The sequence below is a fragment of the Mus caroli genome, unplaced genomic scaffold, assembly GCF_978045245.1.
Source record: "Mus caroli unplaced genomic scaffold, Mus_caroli_1 scaffold_2, whole genome shotgun sequence".
Classification (NCBI taxonomy): domain Eukaryota; kingdom Metazoa; phylum Chordata; class Mammalia; order Rodentia; family Muridae; genus Mus; species Mus caroli.
Window position 1 is genome coordinate 22,649,995 of NW_028227257.1, and position 14,238 is coordinate 22,664,232.

The following is a 14,238-nucleotide window of genomic DNA, read 5'->3' on the forward strand; positions in this document are numbered from 1 at the left end:
GAGGTTCTCTTCTTCCTATTCATTAATCCCCCTAAACACACTCACTGTTCCATTACCGCTCTTCTTTACTTTTGCCTATTTTTTAATTTAAAATAGGTAAAATCATAGGATATACTGCCTGGGCCTGGCATTTTTTGCTCTATATAACTATCTTTGGTATATCCATTTACCAGTTGGTGCCCTGGTTTGACACAGAATATGAAACTGAACTCTGATGGGGCCCATAAGTGTTGTTGATCTTAGAAGATGTAAGCCATTCAGTGTTGGTACATTAATTACTCTCCACACCACCCCCAGCCCCTCCTGAGCACAGTGGCTCTTGTCACTGAAAATACAAACTAAATAAGATGAACGTGTTCTGCCGCTCAGTTTACTGGTCTTTTCTTCCACTCGTTCTAGGAGGAGTTGCAGGCCAATTTGGACCTCATTCAAACCTACAGACTGCACATTGCTCAAGATATCAATCAAGAAAACCTCCAGCTCTTCCTGGGTTCCTATAATGGGTAGAGTTGTCTCCCAACCCTTTAGTTAACTGTGTAGTCCACCTCTAAAATCTGCCTGACATTCAAGGAAGCAGAGAGGAGAAATAACTCCTGCCATGGTTGTTTAATGGGATTGCCTACGGTGTTTGATCATTCTAGGATGGAAGGGCTGTAAGAGAGATTTTTAAAAGAGCTTTAAAGAAGTACACTGTGAGTTCTAAAAACAGTTGCAGTTTCTAGGCTCTTTTAAGGGAAAAAAAAAAAGAAAAGCCAAATTAGCATATATTTAGAAAAAGCAATTAATGCTGAGGTCCAGAGGAAAGCCAAGCACGTGTAGGAAGGGGGGGGGGTGTCACTGGGGCTTGGTTTTAATGCTGTTTGCTGCCGTCTTGTCATGAAGCAGGCAGGGTAGCATGTGGATGTAAGTCAACTCCTTTCTTCTTGATTATTTCAAAATTTACTGTCATCTCTCTCCCTGTCCAAGGGTAGGCTGAGGAGAGAGCACTGATTCTTACCCTAGGAATAGTTTTCCAGAGAAGGAATGTGGTGGGGAAGGCTGCATGAGTCAGCTGTACATTTGCAGAGATACACAGCCAGGAAGGCCCAATGCCAGTATTTAAATCTGGTCTGGAGAGCTTTCCTATTTTTAATTGAAATAACGATAAAAGTCCTGTGCAAAGCTATTATAAGTAAGATTCTCTTCCTACATAAAAGTACACCATTCCTTCTTCAAGGGAATGTGCTCACGTCTACAGACCACTTGGAAATTCAGTCAGCCTTGAGGATTTCAGCAGTGCAGCCGCTTGAGTTTTCAAGCTCTCCCCCTTCTTAGCATCCCACAAACCCTGTTGTTCTTATTCTGTAGCACACACGTGCCATGGAAGCGGCTGCTCAGGGCACCGCTCGGGGCCCTTCCGTCCTCAGGTGTGAGGACAGTCAGTGTTCCTAGACCATCACACTCTGGAGGACATGTCCAGGAGACACACGAAGGCCCTGGTTTTCCTGTAAATGATGCTGATTCTGCTTTGTTTGTCTAGGCGCAGAGACCTGGAGATCGAAAGGCCTATACTGGGCCAAAATGATAACAGATTGAAAACGCTAAAGTAAGTGCCTGTCTCCCCACTGAGTCGCTGCCTGCCACGACTGATCCGTGTTCAGCAGTGTTGGTGCTCCCTTGCTGACCGAGTGCTCTTCTTCCCCCTGGTCCTAGGTGTTCTACCTTACTGGTGGTGGGGGACAATTCACCTGCTGTGGAGGCTGTGGTAAGTGGTGCTGATGTAGTCCAGCATGTATGGCAGGCACCCTGCCGACACTGTAGACACATGATCACACTAGGTCATGCTGTGTCTAATCGCATCCACCAGGTTCTACTGTGACATACTTTGAAAATTAGTTCCCCAGAAGTATCACCAGGTCTCCTCAGATTGATCAGTGTGGTCCTTGATGGCTCTGTGTGCCACTGTCCACTCTGGCAGTAACTGTCAGATGTTTACAGTCAGCCTTCCACTTGGGAAGTTACCACCACACATCCAGTAGGCGCAGAAGCTACAGAGAGCCTTTCCATATCCTTTCCCTTGTGTTGGATTAAATAACATGTTCCATTATTTTTAAGGTATAACTTATCCAAATAAATAAGGCCATTTTATTTTACTTCCACACTCCTGTTTTTAGAGAGGTGTGGCTTCATCTGAAATACAGAGAGCCCACTTCTATAATCACGGACCCACCTCTCTTGCCAGAGCCCCTCATGCCTCTAATGGTAGGAACTTAAGAGTTATCCCCGAGATATCAAGGAGAAAGCCCCCATGTGCTATTGACACCTGGTTGTGCTCACTAATTCAGCATCATTTGGAGCATCTCCTATTCAATGTTGAGGAGTAACAGATGCTATCTCTGTTCCAGGATTTAGGAAATGCAAAGATGTGTCAGAGACCAGTGATCAGAGGTAGAGCATTAGCTTTGTCTCCAACCCTGCCTGAAAACACACACAGCCTCAGTGACTGTGGTTAGTTAAATGTGGAGGCATAGTACATTATATGAATTACAAAGTAGTGAAGAGTGGAAAGCATAGTTTATTATGCAGAGACAGAAGTTGATTTCCTAGAAAATATTTATGGCTTGTCTACTATACTCTGAGCACTGTGACTAGAATATTTTAAAATTCTACCTGTAGAATCGTGTTTTCTGTACAAAAAGGATACGTTTTTTTTACCCCACCTGCATTGTCCCTCACATAGAGCAGACTGAGCCTCTGACCCGAGCTTGGCTTCTCGATCATCTCCTGGTTTTAGAGGAGTTGTGTAAGCCTGCCCTTCAGTAATCCTGAGATCCCAAGTTCACCTGGATTGCTGATTCTTGCATAGGTAACTCGATCCACTCCCTGACCGCTCACTGCCTCCTCAGTACCACACTTGTGCCACTGCTCTGCTAAAGCACTCAAACCCTGTCAGCTCAGTCAGCTCCATGCCTCCCGGAGTTTGCCTTTGTGGGTGTCGGCACTGTACACTCGCCACCACAGTGACTTGCGTGCCCTGCACAGTCCTCCTTTTTCCACCTCTGCACGTCTCCAGGCACCCACCTCTTCTTGTCTGTCTCTAAAAACCCTACTGGTCTTCTGTGTGTTCATTGCACACAGCAGTGATGGTTTTGAACTGACTTCATTTTCCTTTTTGGTATGTATGGTCACACATGTTCCTGGATCCCCAGCTCTTATCATAGCTTCTGTGTGTATATTCTTAGAAAATGTGATAAGGAAAAGTTGTTTGATTAAGTGATTAAATTTGATTAAAATTGTTTGATAAAAATTATTTGATCGGGCTGGTGAGATGGCTCAGTGGGTAAGAGCACCCGACTGCTCTTCTGAAGGTCCAGAGTTCAAATCCTAGCAACCACATGGTGGCTCACAACCATCTGTAATGAGATCTGACTCCCTCTTCTGGTCTGTCTGAAGACAGCTACAGTGTACTTACGTATAATAAATAAATAAATCTTTAAAAAAAAATTATTTGATTAAAATATTGGCCTGCTGGAGGTATATGGCTCAGTGATAGGGCATATACTCAGAGATAATCTTCCCAGACCGTTTTCTTGGAGGACACGCTCATGGATATAAGGAGCCAAGATCACAAACAAGGAGACGAGGCAGGCCATCATCCCCGATTTTGATGACCATCACAATGGAACAGTCACAAAGAATTCAGCTTCACACTGGAGAGCCAGAGATCTTGAGTCAGAAAAGTCAGAGGCTGGGGCGTGGCAGCCGTCCGTCTGTCCATCCATTCCCTCCAGGCAGGAGGGGCTGAGCAGGGAGGTGGACACAGGCTTAGGCCCATCGGACACAACTTAGTCCAACTGTGCTGGGAAGGCATGGAGGAGATCCAGTAGGGCGGGGCCACAGTCCTGTTCACCTCTCTGAGAAGGGAGGTGCCTGCCCACATGTCTTAGGGACTTTAGAGTCATTGTGCTATTCAGTAAAGACAAGGAAATGACAGATTTTTTTTTTTTTAGATAAACTCTGAGCCATTAGCCCAGCAAGCATCACATATGACCTAATCTCTCTGATTGTCAGGTCACTAACATGGTAATTCTAGCAGCTTATAGAACTGTCTTCTTTTTCAGGTTGAATGTAATTCTCGCCTCGACCCTGTAAATACAACTTTGCTAAAGGTAGTGTATTTGCTCTCATAGCTGACCATTGTGATAACTGAGGTACACTCCAGCTCTGTGTTTTCAGCTACACTGTGTGATTCTCTTCTCCCCACTTATGGGCGTTTGTGTTTGTTCTCTCTGTCTCTGTCTCTGTCTCTCTTTCTCTACCCCCGCCCCCCCCCCCCCTCTGGAAGGATAAGAAAAAAATTCATGAATTACATTTATGTATTTATTGGTGGGGAACAACACATGCCAAGGCACACTTGGAAGTTAGAATAACTTCCTTCTCTCCTTCTCTCCTATGGGCCTTAGGGAGGGCACTCAGGGTATCAGGCTCAGCTGTAAGCACTGGGACCCTCCGAGCCATCTCACCAGCCCAGAGAATATATTTTCTAAATTACTGATATCCTGCCCACTGAAGAAAATATCTAATAAAAATTTGTTTAAAAAAAAAGAAATATGTAGTGAAATATTAGTGTCTGTTTTCTATATGTTTTTAGATCATAATATCAGAGGAGCTGGAGGTCTAGGCATGGTGGTGCATTCCTTTAATCCCATCACTCAGAAGGCACAAGTAGATTTTTAGTGAGATTGAGACTAGCCTGAGCTACAAAAAGATGCTGTCTAAAGAAAAAAAAAAAAAAACGGCTGAGATAATGACCTACACTTAAAATTCCAAGTCATAGGAGGCTGAGGATTGCTATAAGTTTGATGCCAGCCTGCGCTACATAGTGAGTTCCAGGCTATCCTGGCCTACAAAACAAACAGGCAAATAAAGATTAGAAGATCTATAACCCCATACCTGTTTCCTCCATTTATGTTATAAACATTTTCCTATTCTACTGAAAATTAAGTAAACATTACAAAATTACAAGAAATAAAGTAATGAATGCTTTATTTCCTGAGTTCTTTGTTTTGTTTTGTTTTGTTTTTCAAGATAAGGTATTTCTGTATAACAGCCTTGGCTGTGCTCAAACTCACTTTGTAGACCAGGCTGGCCTCAAACTCAGAGAGAGAGAGAGAGATCTGCCTGCCTCTCCTTCTCCAGTGTTGGGATTAAAAGTATGTGCTACCATGCCTGGCCCCTGTTGTATTTTTAAGGAAACATCTAAGCACATCTTAGTGATAAAGGATACAGATTTTTTTTTCTCTTAGGCCACTTATATTTGTCATACATTTCTAGATTATCAAGAGTATCATAAGTGTCCCCCAGACAGAAGTTCCATTGTCCAAACAGATCTCTGCTCATGTGTTTGGGGACCTGGCCTAGTGGCCTGCTGCCACTGCTTGGACTCCATCATCCGCAGGACTCCCAACTTCTTCCCTTTTTCTCTCTCTCAAGTGTGTGTCAAAGGGAAGCCTTGTTGCCTCAGCAACACGTAGCTCTCAGAACACACATAGGCCTGGTGCTCTGAGGCTGCCTAACTCACAGTGCTCTGGACTGCAGGGGACCAATAGGCTACTCTAAAATATGGAAAAGAAATTTATGGCTTCAAATTTGATTTTTACAAATTTGATAGTACCAACAAAACAAAACAAAACAAAAAACAAACTGCTTGGGAGGTTAAAAAAATCAGGAATCGAAGTCCATTCTCAGCTGGATGGCAAGTTCAGGCTACATAAGACCCAGTTTCACAAAACACTGGACCACCTAGATGGCTCAGCAAGTAAAGGCGCTCACTGCCATGCCTCACAGCCCTGACAGCCTGAGTTGACAGCGAAGAGAATTGACTCCCACCAGTTATCATCTTTGTCCACACACAAGCACACACGCAGGCGCGCGCGCGCGCGCACACACACACACCCACACCCACCACCAGGCATGACGTGCATAAACACACACACATTATATAAATGCAACTTTAAAATGTAATAAGAACTAATGGGGGCTGGAGAAGAGGCTCATTGGTTAAGAGTGCACACTACCCTTGAAGGGCATGGTGTGGAGCTGTCCACTGAAGGTGATGACATCCTCTCACCAGCCCTCCACTGCCTTTAGCTTCCCTAGGCAGGGCAGAGTCTTATGGCCCCTTCTCTTCCTCCTCATCTTCCTCCTCCTTTTCTACTTCTTTTTCTTCTTCTTTTTAAGACACAGTAGCTCCCCTATGTGGTTCACAGCTTGCCTGGAACTCACTATGTAACCTAGACTGACCTTGCCCCAGTTAAGGTCAAAGGGCTTTCATTAGAGCCCCGTGCAGCAGTGTCTTACTTCTAACTAGTTTTTAGCTTCAAAACTTTGCAAAAGTCCCCAGCCACACTAGTTTGTTTCATTTTATATTTGTCAGATTACGTGGTTGTTTCTCAGGCTTGTTTTTCTCAAATTCTAATGCCTTTTGTGACATCCTTCTGTCTTAAATAATGGCTCCCATTTAAAGGATTTTAATTCCATCAATGAATATATTATATTCATTGATGGAATTAAATATGTGTGTGTGTGTGTGTTATATACATATATAATATATATAGTATATATATATATAGTGTATATATAGTATATATACGCACCATTATATATCTATATCTATATGAGTATTTTGCCTGCAAGTGTATGTTTGAGTGTGTGTGTGTGTGTGTGTGTGTGTGTGTGTGTGTGTACATCATGTGCTTGACTGGACTGGTGGTGTCCAAGAAGGTCAAAAAAAGGTGGCAAATCCTTTAGGTCTGGAATTGCAGAGTGTGTGGACTGCCATATGGGTGCTGGGGATCAAACCCTCGTCTTCTAGAAGAATAAAACATGCTCTAATTACTGAGCCATCTCTCGAGACCTTTCATATCCCTTTAAATTGAGGCAAGTCAGCGGAATAGCCCCTCTCTGAGGTCAGGTCATATCATCTGAAAAGAGGATGTTGGTTTTGTCTGGCCAACACGCACTGGAAACAGTGCTAAGTACAGACTGGCAGATGCTACACCTCTGTCACCGAGTTAGAAATGCTAGTTCTCTGGCCTCATTGCATACCTATTCAGTCAGAATCCTCGAGGTAGAATCCAAGAGTCAGGATTTAACAGGGGATTCCAGTACACACTAGCAAAGCTGTAAGACGGCCCGATGAAAACCCTTCAAAGGTGAAGAGCAGCACTGGCAGACCCAGCTGGGGAAGGTGGGGAGGGGCCTGACAGCTCTCCCCTCCTGATGACATCATACCCTTTGTCATAGAATAAGGACAATAAAGAGATGAAGGGGACTAGAAAGCAGACATGGTGACACAAACCTGTGTCCAGGTACTCAGGCTAAAGTGAAGGACTGAGCGATTAACTTCTTTGGGTACAAGCAAGGCCAGGGTGAATGGTGTAGCTGGCAACACTGCCAGCCCAAAGAGAGGCCTGAAAGCCAAGCCTTAGCATCCTGTGGATGGGCAGCCTGAGTGTCCCTCTCAGGTATTGCCAATGCCAAGGCATAGAGCGAACTGAAGTGATCCAAAGATGATGCAGTTAAGCATCAAGGAGCCTACCATTAAGCCCTGCCCTTTGGACTTGGGATGGTGAGGGCACTCGGCTCAGGGGAGGTCCACTGACTTAGGTGTTCTTCCTCTTCTAGATGGCAGACTGTGGAGGACTGCCCCAAGTAGTTCAGGTAAGGAAGGAAGTGTTCATAATAGTTACACACATACACACACACACACACATATATACACACACACAGACACACACACACATACACACATTGCTCCCTCTCTACCTATGCAGAAATTAATGCCGTCTTTGTTTGTCCCCATAGCCTGGGAAGCTCACCGAGGCCTTCAAGTACTTTTTGCAGGGAATGGGCTACAGTGAGTAGTATACGTTTTCTATTTATTATAAATGTATAGGTAATAGGGTAAGTTTACATCTAGGAGGCCCCAGTTGTCAGGACATGCCCCGTGTGCTTGTCAGCCTTCAGGTAGAGAACAACAGAGTACAGAGCGATCGTCCATCTGTGCATGTGTTAGGCGGACAGCTAAATGTCCTCAGACTAAGACTGATTTTGTTGGTTTCTTTTCTTTTGTTCCTTGAGACTGGGTATCTGTGTAGCCCTGGCTGTCCTGGAACTCTGACTCTGTAGACCAGGCTGGCCTCGAACTCAGTGATCCCCCTGCCTCTGCTTCCCAAGTGCTGGGATTAAAGGTATGTGCTACCATACTTGTCTTTAGGAAGTGGCATTGAGCACGCTGAGGCTCAAGAATGTTGAGCATTGCCTCCTAGGGCAGCCAGTAAACAGCATAGCCGTGGCTGACCCTCAGCGTCTGACTCCGGGCTCACATCTTAACCACTGAGGCTTTGACTGCCTTAGCCATGAGTCAGAGCATGTGGTACATCTGAACCCAGCAGATGTACTTCGTGCCCACAGAAACAAAGTAGAAACTCCAGGAGGAAAGAGGAGTGTCATTAGTAAAATCTGTTCTGCCAAGAGATGAGCTGGCAGTGTATGTCCACACATGTGTGTATGTCATGTCCACACATGTGTGTGTCATGTCCACACATGTGTGTATGTCATGTGCTGCCGTGTTGGGTTTTTACCTCTCAGACCCCTGAACTTTCTCATTTGTCACAGAAATTTACACTTCTCGAGGGTTTTAACCCCAGTACAGAACTCTGCCTAGCAGGCAGTATTTCCATCTTTGTCCATTGGATGGTGACCATTGAGAGCTGCCTCAGAAGTTGGGCCCTGGGTTCAGAACTGTAGCTGACAGGAAGACCATGTGTGTCTTGTCGAGAGTGGCTATGTTGTCCCCGTCTGTGAGCTGCTACCAACCGAGCCCACACACAGCCCTCTGGCTCATCAGGAGGAAGAGTCCCCTCCTTGCCTGTTCTCATCCTTTCCCAAAAATACCTGACGATGCAGCTGGGTCCTAGTCCAGGGTAGGGTGACTGTATAGGATGAGGGTGGAATAGGTTCCCTGGTCTGTTGAGAGTCATGGCATTAAAGTGCATACATCAGACTCTTCTCTGGGACCTTGACAGAAACGTTCATCCCTGGCCAAATATCCTGTTAGCATCATCTAGGCAGCCAAGGTTGTCACTTAGTCCTTGTGGGTCACTAACCTGCCTTTTCCTGTGTCCATCCTGCTTCCAGTCCCGTATGTGCAGCTCAGTCACCTCAGCAGCGAGTCAGGTACCTTCTTGTGCTGGCCCTGCCCGCCTCCCAACTTTGCTCTTCCTGCTGCATTGGCTGCCTGCCGCATGTCCGCGGTTTCCCTGTACAGTGAGAGCCCGATAGAACAGGGCTCAGTGTGTTCTGAGTTAACCCTACAGAGCAGGCCTGCTCCCTGGAAGAAAAGAGGATTCCATAGAACTGCCCAGGCAGCCTCTCCCCCTCAGCCAGGGTGACAGCCCCAGCAAAAGCTCAGCAGGGAGGGCCCCTCTCTCACTGCCACCACAACTACCTGTTTGCTAATCCTTGACTCAAGGTAAAATAGCATCTGTGAGCAGATAATGGTATCCTTTGATCCCAGTAACGAACAGGGAAATGACTGATGATCTAGAATAATAGATAGTGAGTCATTTCCGGTAAGGCCCTGTGCAGGCCATGCTAATACTGAAAGGATCTTACAGTCAAAGTAGTAACAGTAGCAAAAAAGGAGTCTAAATTAAACATCCCCAGAGTCCCTCCCCTCTCAGTCCCTGAACCCAACAACCCGTCCCTCATCCCTGTGTAGAGATCAGCTCCAAAACACCTTCTCTCCCCTCTCCCCATCCGTGTCTCCTACCCAGAGGGCAACAGTAGCCTGTGGACACGGATGGTAGTCTTGTTGTATCGGGCTTGCACTGTGTTTGTGAAATACCTTCCTACTTGTGTGGTTTGTTGTTCTTTCTTTGGATTAGTCTTGCATGCACTGCAGGTTTTGCTGACCAGTGTCTGTTCCCAGAGCCACCTCCTAATCACTGTATGAATGGCGTGGGCACAGCTAAGAGGCTCTACTCTGTAGGGTTTCCCGTCCTACTCTAAAGGAGACTCTGAGGAGAATACAGATGCAGAGGGTCAAAGCAGCCTTCCATACAGTCACTCACCTGCAGCAGATAGTGCAGAGTGGGGGGACCTTATGTCACCCTGGGCGCCATCTTAGGGGGGCTGGGAAAGGGAACATCTTTGCTGAACCTTGTAGAGTATCTGAGCTCCACCAGGCTCCTCCTCCTGACCTCTTGGTTCTTTGTTACAGTACCATCTGCCAGCATGACCCGGCTCGCCCGATCACGAACCCACTCCACCTCAAGTAGCATTGGCTCTGGAGAAAGTCCCTTTAGCAGGTCTGTGACCAGCAATCAGTCAGATGGAACTCAAGAATCCTGTGAGTCCCCTGATGTCCTGGACAGACACCAGACCATGGAAGTGTCTTGCTAAGCAGATCTCCTCCCCTGGACCATGCAAGTCCCTCCTCCTTGAAATGACCACTCCGTAATAGAACATTTCATTCCGTCAGCTGGCCCCTACTTCCTTTCACTCACGCATGGCCACAGCATCTCTCTCTAGTAGCCGAGAGTGTCATTCTCTCCACCCTCTCTGTGTACCAGAGCCTCACCCATGCCATTACTGTAACATTCCAACATTTCCTCCATCTGACCTGACCTCCATATCTTCTCTTGCCAGCCTTTCCCTATGCTCCCTCAAATATGTATCTGATGAGATTCTTTAATTCCCAACTCCATGTGTGTGCGAGCACGCGTGTCTGTGTCTGTGTGTGCACACTTCTGTGACTTTAGACATGCTTTCTTGTAGTGCTTCTGCAAAGGGACTTTTTGTGAATCCTCAGTGGCATTTTTTTAAGGGAAATATGCAGAGTGGATATCTGGGTGGGTTGGGCCACAAGATTGGATTTTGGTTCCACTTGGACAACAAACAGTATTTGCAGAGTGATTTCAGGAGAGAGCAGGTCTGAGGAATATGCAAAACTGTAGTTACTGTGTGGGCCATTGACTGCCTTGACCAGTAGAAGGGATAACTATTACACAGATAGGCAGGCAGGGTGGCAGTCACCTCCCCTGTCCACGTGGATCCATCTCTGTCATTGTGTGAGTCAGAGGGATAGATCGGAAGCCTGTGAATGATGTCTGGTGCACCACGGCGTTTTCTCCAGAGAACTGGCCTAAGCTCTAGATAGCCAAGAAAGCTGGAAAACAGAGCACCAGGCTTCACTCTGCAGAGAGAAAGTGCTCCATCCCTGTAGCGTCTGATTGCACTTACCAGACACCCACGCATCTGCAGGAAGTCTGATGTAGAGCAGTTCTCCATCCCTCAGTTCCAGAAAAAATGGAGTGATATTTAAAAATGCCATCGATGGTGGGGGTCTTACTGGGGAAGAGGAAGGACCATTAGCACACCATCATGATGTCAGATGACAAAATGGAAGCCAAGACACCTTGAAGGTGACTTTCCAGGAAGGTCATAAGTATGTAATGTCCCTTTATCGGAGGGAAGGGGACACACTCAGGGCAGCCCTGTCCAGGTAGAAATATTTTTGCCCCCCTGTCTGTTGTTGATGAGGGGTCATACCAGCCAGGGAGACCCTCTGGGAGGAAGCTGCCACACACAAGGACTCTGGAAGTATCCAGATGTGAGCCCAGCCAGGGTCCTATGGTTCCAAATCTGAAGAAAAGGTTTTTCACACACTCCTTGCTTTCTGCTAAGATAAGAAAGGCGTCACTCTGCCAGAGTGTGACTTTTTACAGATTAAATAAAGCTGTATATGTCTCATTGTTACCCGGCTGCTGGTGTTATTTCTCTAAAGCGACTCTCCAGGGCTTGGGTGGGTTTCTTTCACTGGTTCTAGGCTGTGCATTTTCTTACCTGTGATTACTTATCCCGTTCAGTAACTCTTAGAAGAGAGAGGAGTGGAGACTTTAGAATAAATAATGTGTTTGAGATCTTATAGCCAGTGAAGGGAGACCTGCTGAACTCCCATCTGCATGACATGTCCTGCTCCCTTCAAAACTCCCAAGAAGCTGGGCAGTGCTGTTTGTGAAGAGAAGGAGCCGGAGCCCGAGGAGGCTGATCCATTTCTTATGTCCCACCATCTCTGGAATTCCTGGTCCCACTGCCATGTGATAATTTATAAACACTTTCCTGGGTTCCTGTTAAGATACAGGCTATAATTCTCCAGCAGCTGCTATACCCCGTCCTCTAAGGAATAGTTTTAGGAGGCCACATCTCGTATGGGGTAGAAAGAATGGCCACTCTGAGAATGGAGGTGGGCTTTGCTTATCTCAGGAGGGGAGCTGGTGGTTATGACAGGTTTCTAAGGTTCCATAGAAACACAGTCTGCTCGCCCCATCTGATTGCCTCCTGGAGACTTACATTCTTCTATCCAGCATGCCCTCATACGCCTGCTGGTCCTTCTGGACTCCCCACTTGCCATACAGACCGACGGCCCTGGACCACAAGCTTCTAACCTGACTGAAGAGAGAACTCTGCATCGTCCTCCCAAGGCACTGCCGGCTGCTGCATCTACATACAGCTGCTCTCTCAGGAGATCCTCAGTAGGAAAAGGAGTGGAGCTAGGAACAGATATGAGTGGGCCCTTTGGATCAGGTCCAAGCTCTAGAACAAGACAAAAGAGCCCACAAAATCCCAGGAGACAAGACGGCCCTCCCAGCCCTGCACTGTCTCACCTCTGCCTGAGCAGCAGGCAGCTCATCCTCCACACAAGGTCATCGCAGTGAAAAGGGGGTTAGAGAGAAGCAGGGCAGCCTGGGTGCCTTTCCCCAGCACTCTGCCCACCCTGTCGCCGGGACACCACAGACAGCGCCTAAGCACAGAGGATGTTGCTCAGATGTGGGCCAAGTGATCTGATCTCTTGTGCAAACGTGGCCAGCATGTTTGTCTTCAGCCTCACTGCCACTGCCTGGGCCACATCTTCCCCAGTAGTTACCATGCCTTGGCCAGACCAGGAAGAGAATGTTGCAGAGTCCCGGAGGGGTCCAGCTGTGGCCCAAGGGTCCTAAAGGTTGTGGTCTTGCTGCAGTAGAGCAAGAAAGTTGACCACCTCCAATCCTCCCTCTTACCCTGCAAAGTGAGCCCGAGTCAGCGTTAGGAGCCCTCATCACAAGAGACACCCCAAGCTGCATGCTGTGTCTGAGGTCACACAGCTGCTCTAAGTTAGTCCCCCATGCTACCCATGGCAGGCATAAAGCCATGCACTTAAGCCTGAACCTCATCCTCGGGGCAGCTCAGATGGGAGAGTTGCCCTGGCAGTGAGCAAATGCCAGCCTCCAGGAGGCAGCAGAACCACCATCCTCATCAAAGCTGCCGAGTCCCCAAAGTCTGAGAGGAAGGGGCTGTCCAGAGCCAATCCTGGGCACCAGCCTGCTTGGTGTTTGTCTTAGTCAGGGTTTGTATTCCTGCACAAAACATCATGACCAAGAAGCAAGTTGGGGAGGAAAGGGTTTATTCAGCTTATACTTCCATACTGCTGTTCATCACCAAAGGAAGTCAGGACAGGAACTCACACAAGGCAGGAACTTGGAGGCAGGAGCTAATGCAGAGAGGCCCTGGAGGGGTGCTGCTTACTGGCTTGCTTCCCATGGCTTGCTCAGCTTGCTTTCTTATAGAACCCAGGACCACCAGCCCAGGCATGGCACCACCCACAATGGGCTGGGGCCTTGCTCCTTGATCACTAACTGAGAAAATGCCTTACAGCTGGATCTCATGGAGGCATTTCCTCAAGGGAGGCTCCTTTCTTGGTGATAACTCCAAGTTGTGTCAAGTTGACATATAAAACCAGCCAGTACAGTGTTCCTGAACTCTGTGCTGTGGATACTGAGCTCCAGCACAGAGGCAGCAAAGACAAATGCTGTTTCTTCAGATGATGACAGGGCTGCAAGACAGGTTGGGTTGGGGGCTAGCATAGAGGAATTGTCATCCCTACAAGGCCCTGTCTCTACTCAGTAGGGACAATTCCAGGACTTGGATGTCATCCCATGGCATTAATGAGCAACGCCCTCATCCAGGCAACGTGTGTCTCTATGGTAAGGAAGACACCCACTGTGTCTTCATGCTAGTCTGTGAGCTGCTCCTGCCAACCGTAAACCCTTGGCAGTGCCTGGCCAGCTGAATGGAACCAAACAGGTTAAATTACATCTTGTCCTGCTGAAAGTAATAAGACTATCTGAAAAAGGTTAAAGAACCCAGCCCCTTCAC

General features: G+C 47.1%; 1 protein-coding gene across 7 annotated transcripts in view; it reads left to right on the forward strand.

The window, feature by feature from the left end:
* Positions 1 to 11,802, forward strand: part of LOC110309491 (protein NDRG3) — a 64,960-nt gene extending 53,158 nt beyond the window's left edge. For 5 of the 7 annotated variants that reach the window (XM_021182192.2, XM_085832788.1, XM_085832791.1 and 2 more), the window contains 8 exons: positions 400 to 503; positions 1,520 to 1,585; positions 1,693 to 1,744; positions 4,101 to 4,148; positions 7,666 to 7,701; positions 7,846 to 7,897; positions 9,181 to 9,219; positions 10,265 to 11,802. In XM_021182192.2, coding sequence (XP_021037851.1) covers positions 400 to 503; positions 1,520 to 1,585; positions 1,693 to 1,744; positions 4,101 to 4,148; positions 7,666 to 7,701; positions 7,846 to 7,897; positions 9,181 to 9,219; positions 10,265 to 10,446 — 579 coding nt within the window. In that variant the 3' untranslated portion in view covers positions 10,447 to 11,802. The remainder of the gene's footprint in view (positions 1 to 399; positions 504 to 1,519; positions 1,586 to 1,692; positions 1,745 to 4,100; positions 4,149 to 7,665; positions 7,702 to 7,845; positions 7,898 to 9,180; positions 9,220 to 10,264) is intronic. The other 2 variants (XM_021182218.3, XM_085832803.1) reach the window with 1 other exon arrangement.
* The last annotated feature ends 2,436 nt before the right edge of the window (positions 11,803 to 14,238 follow it).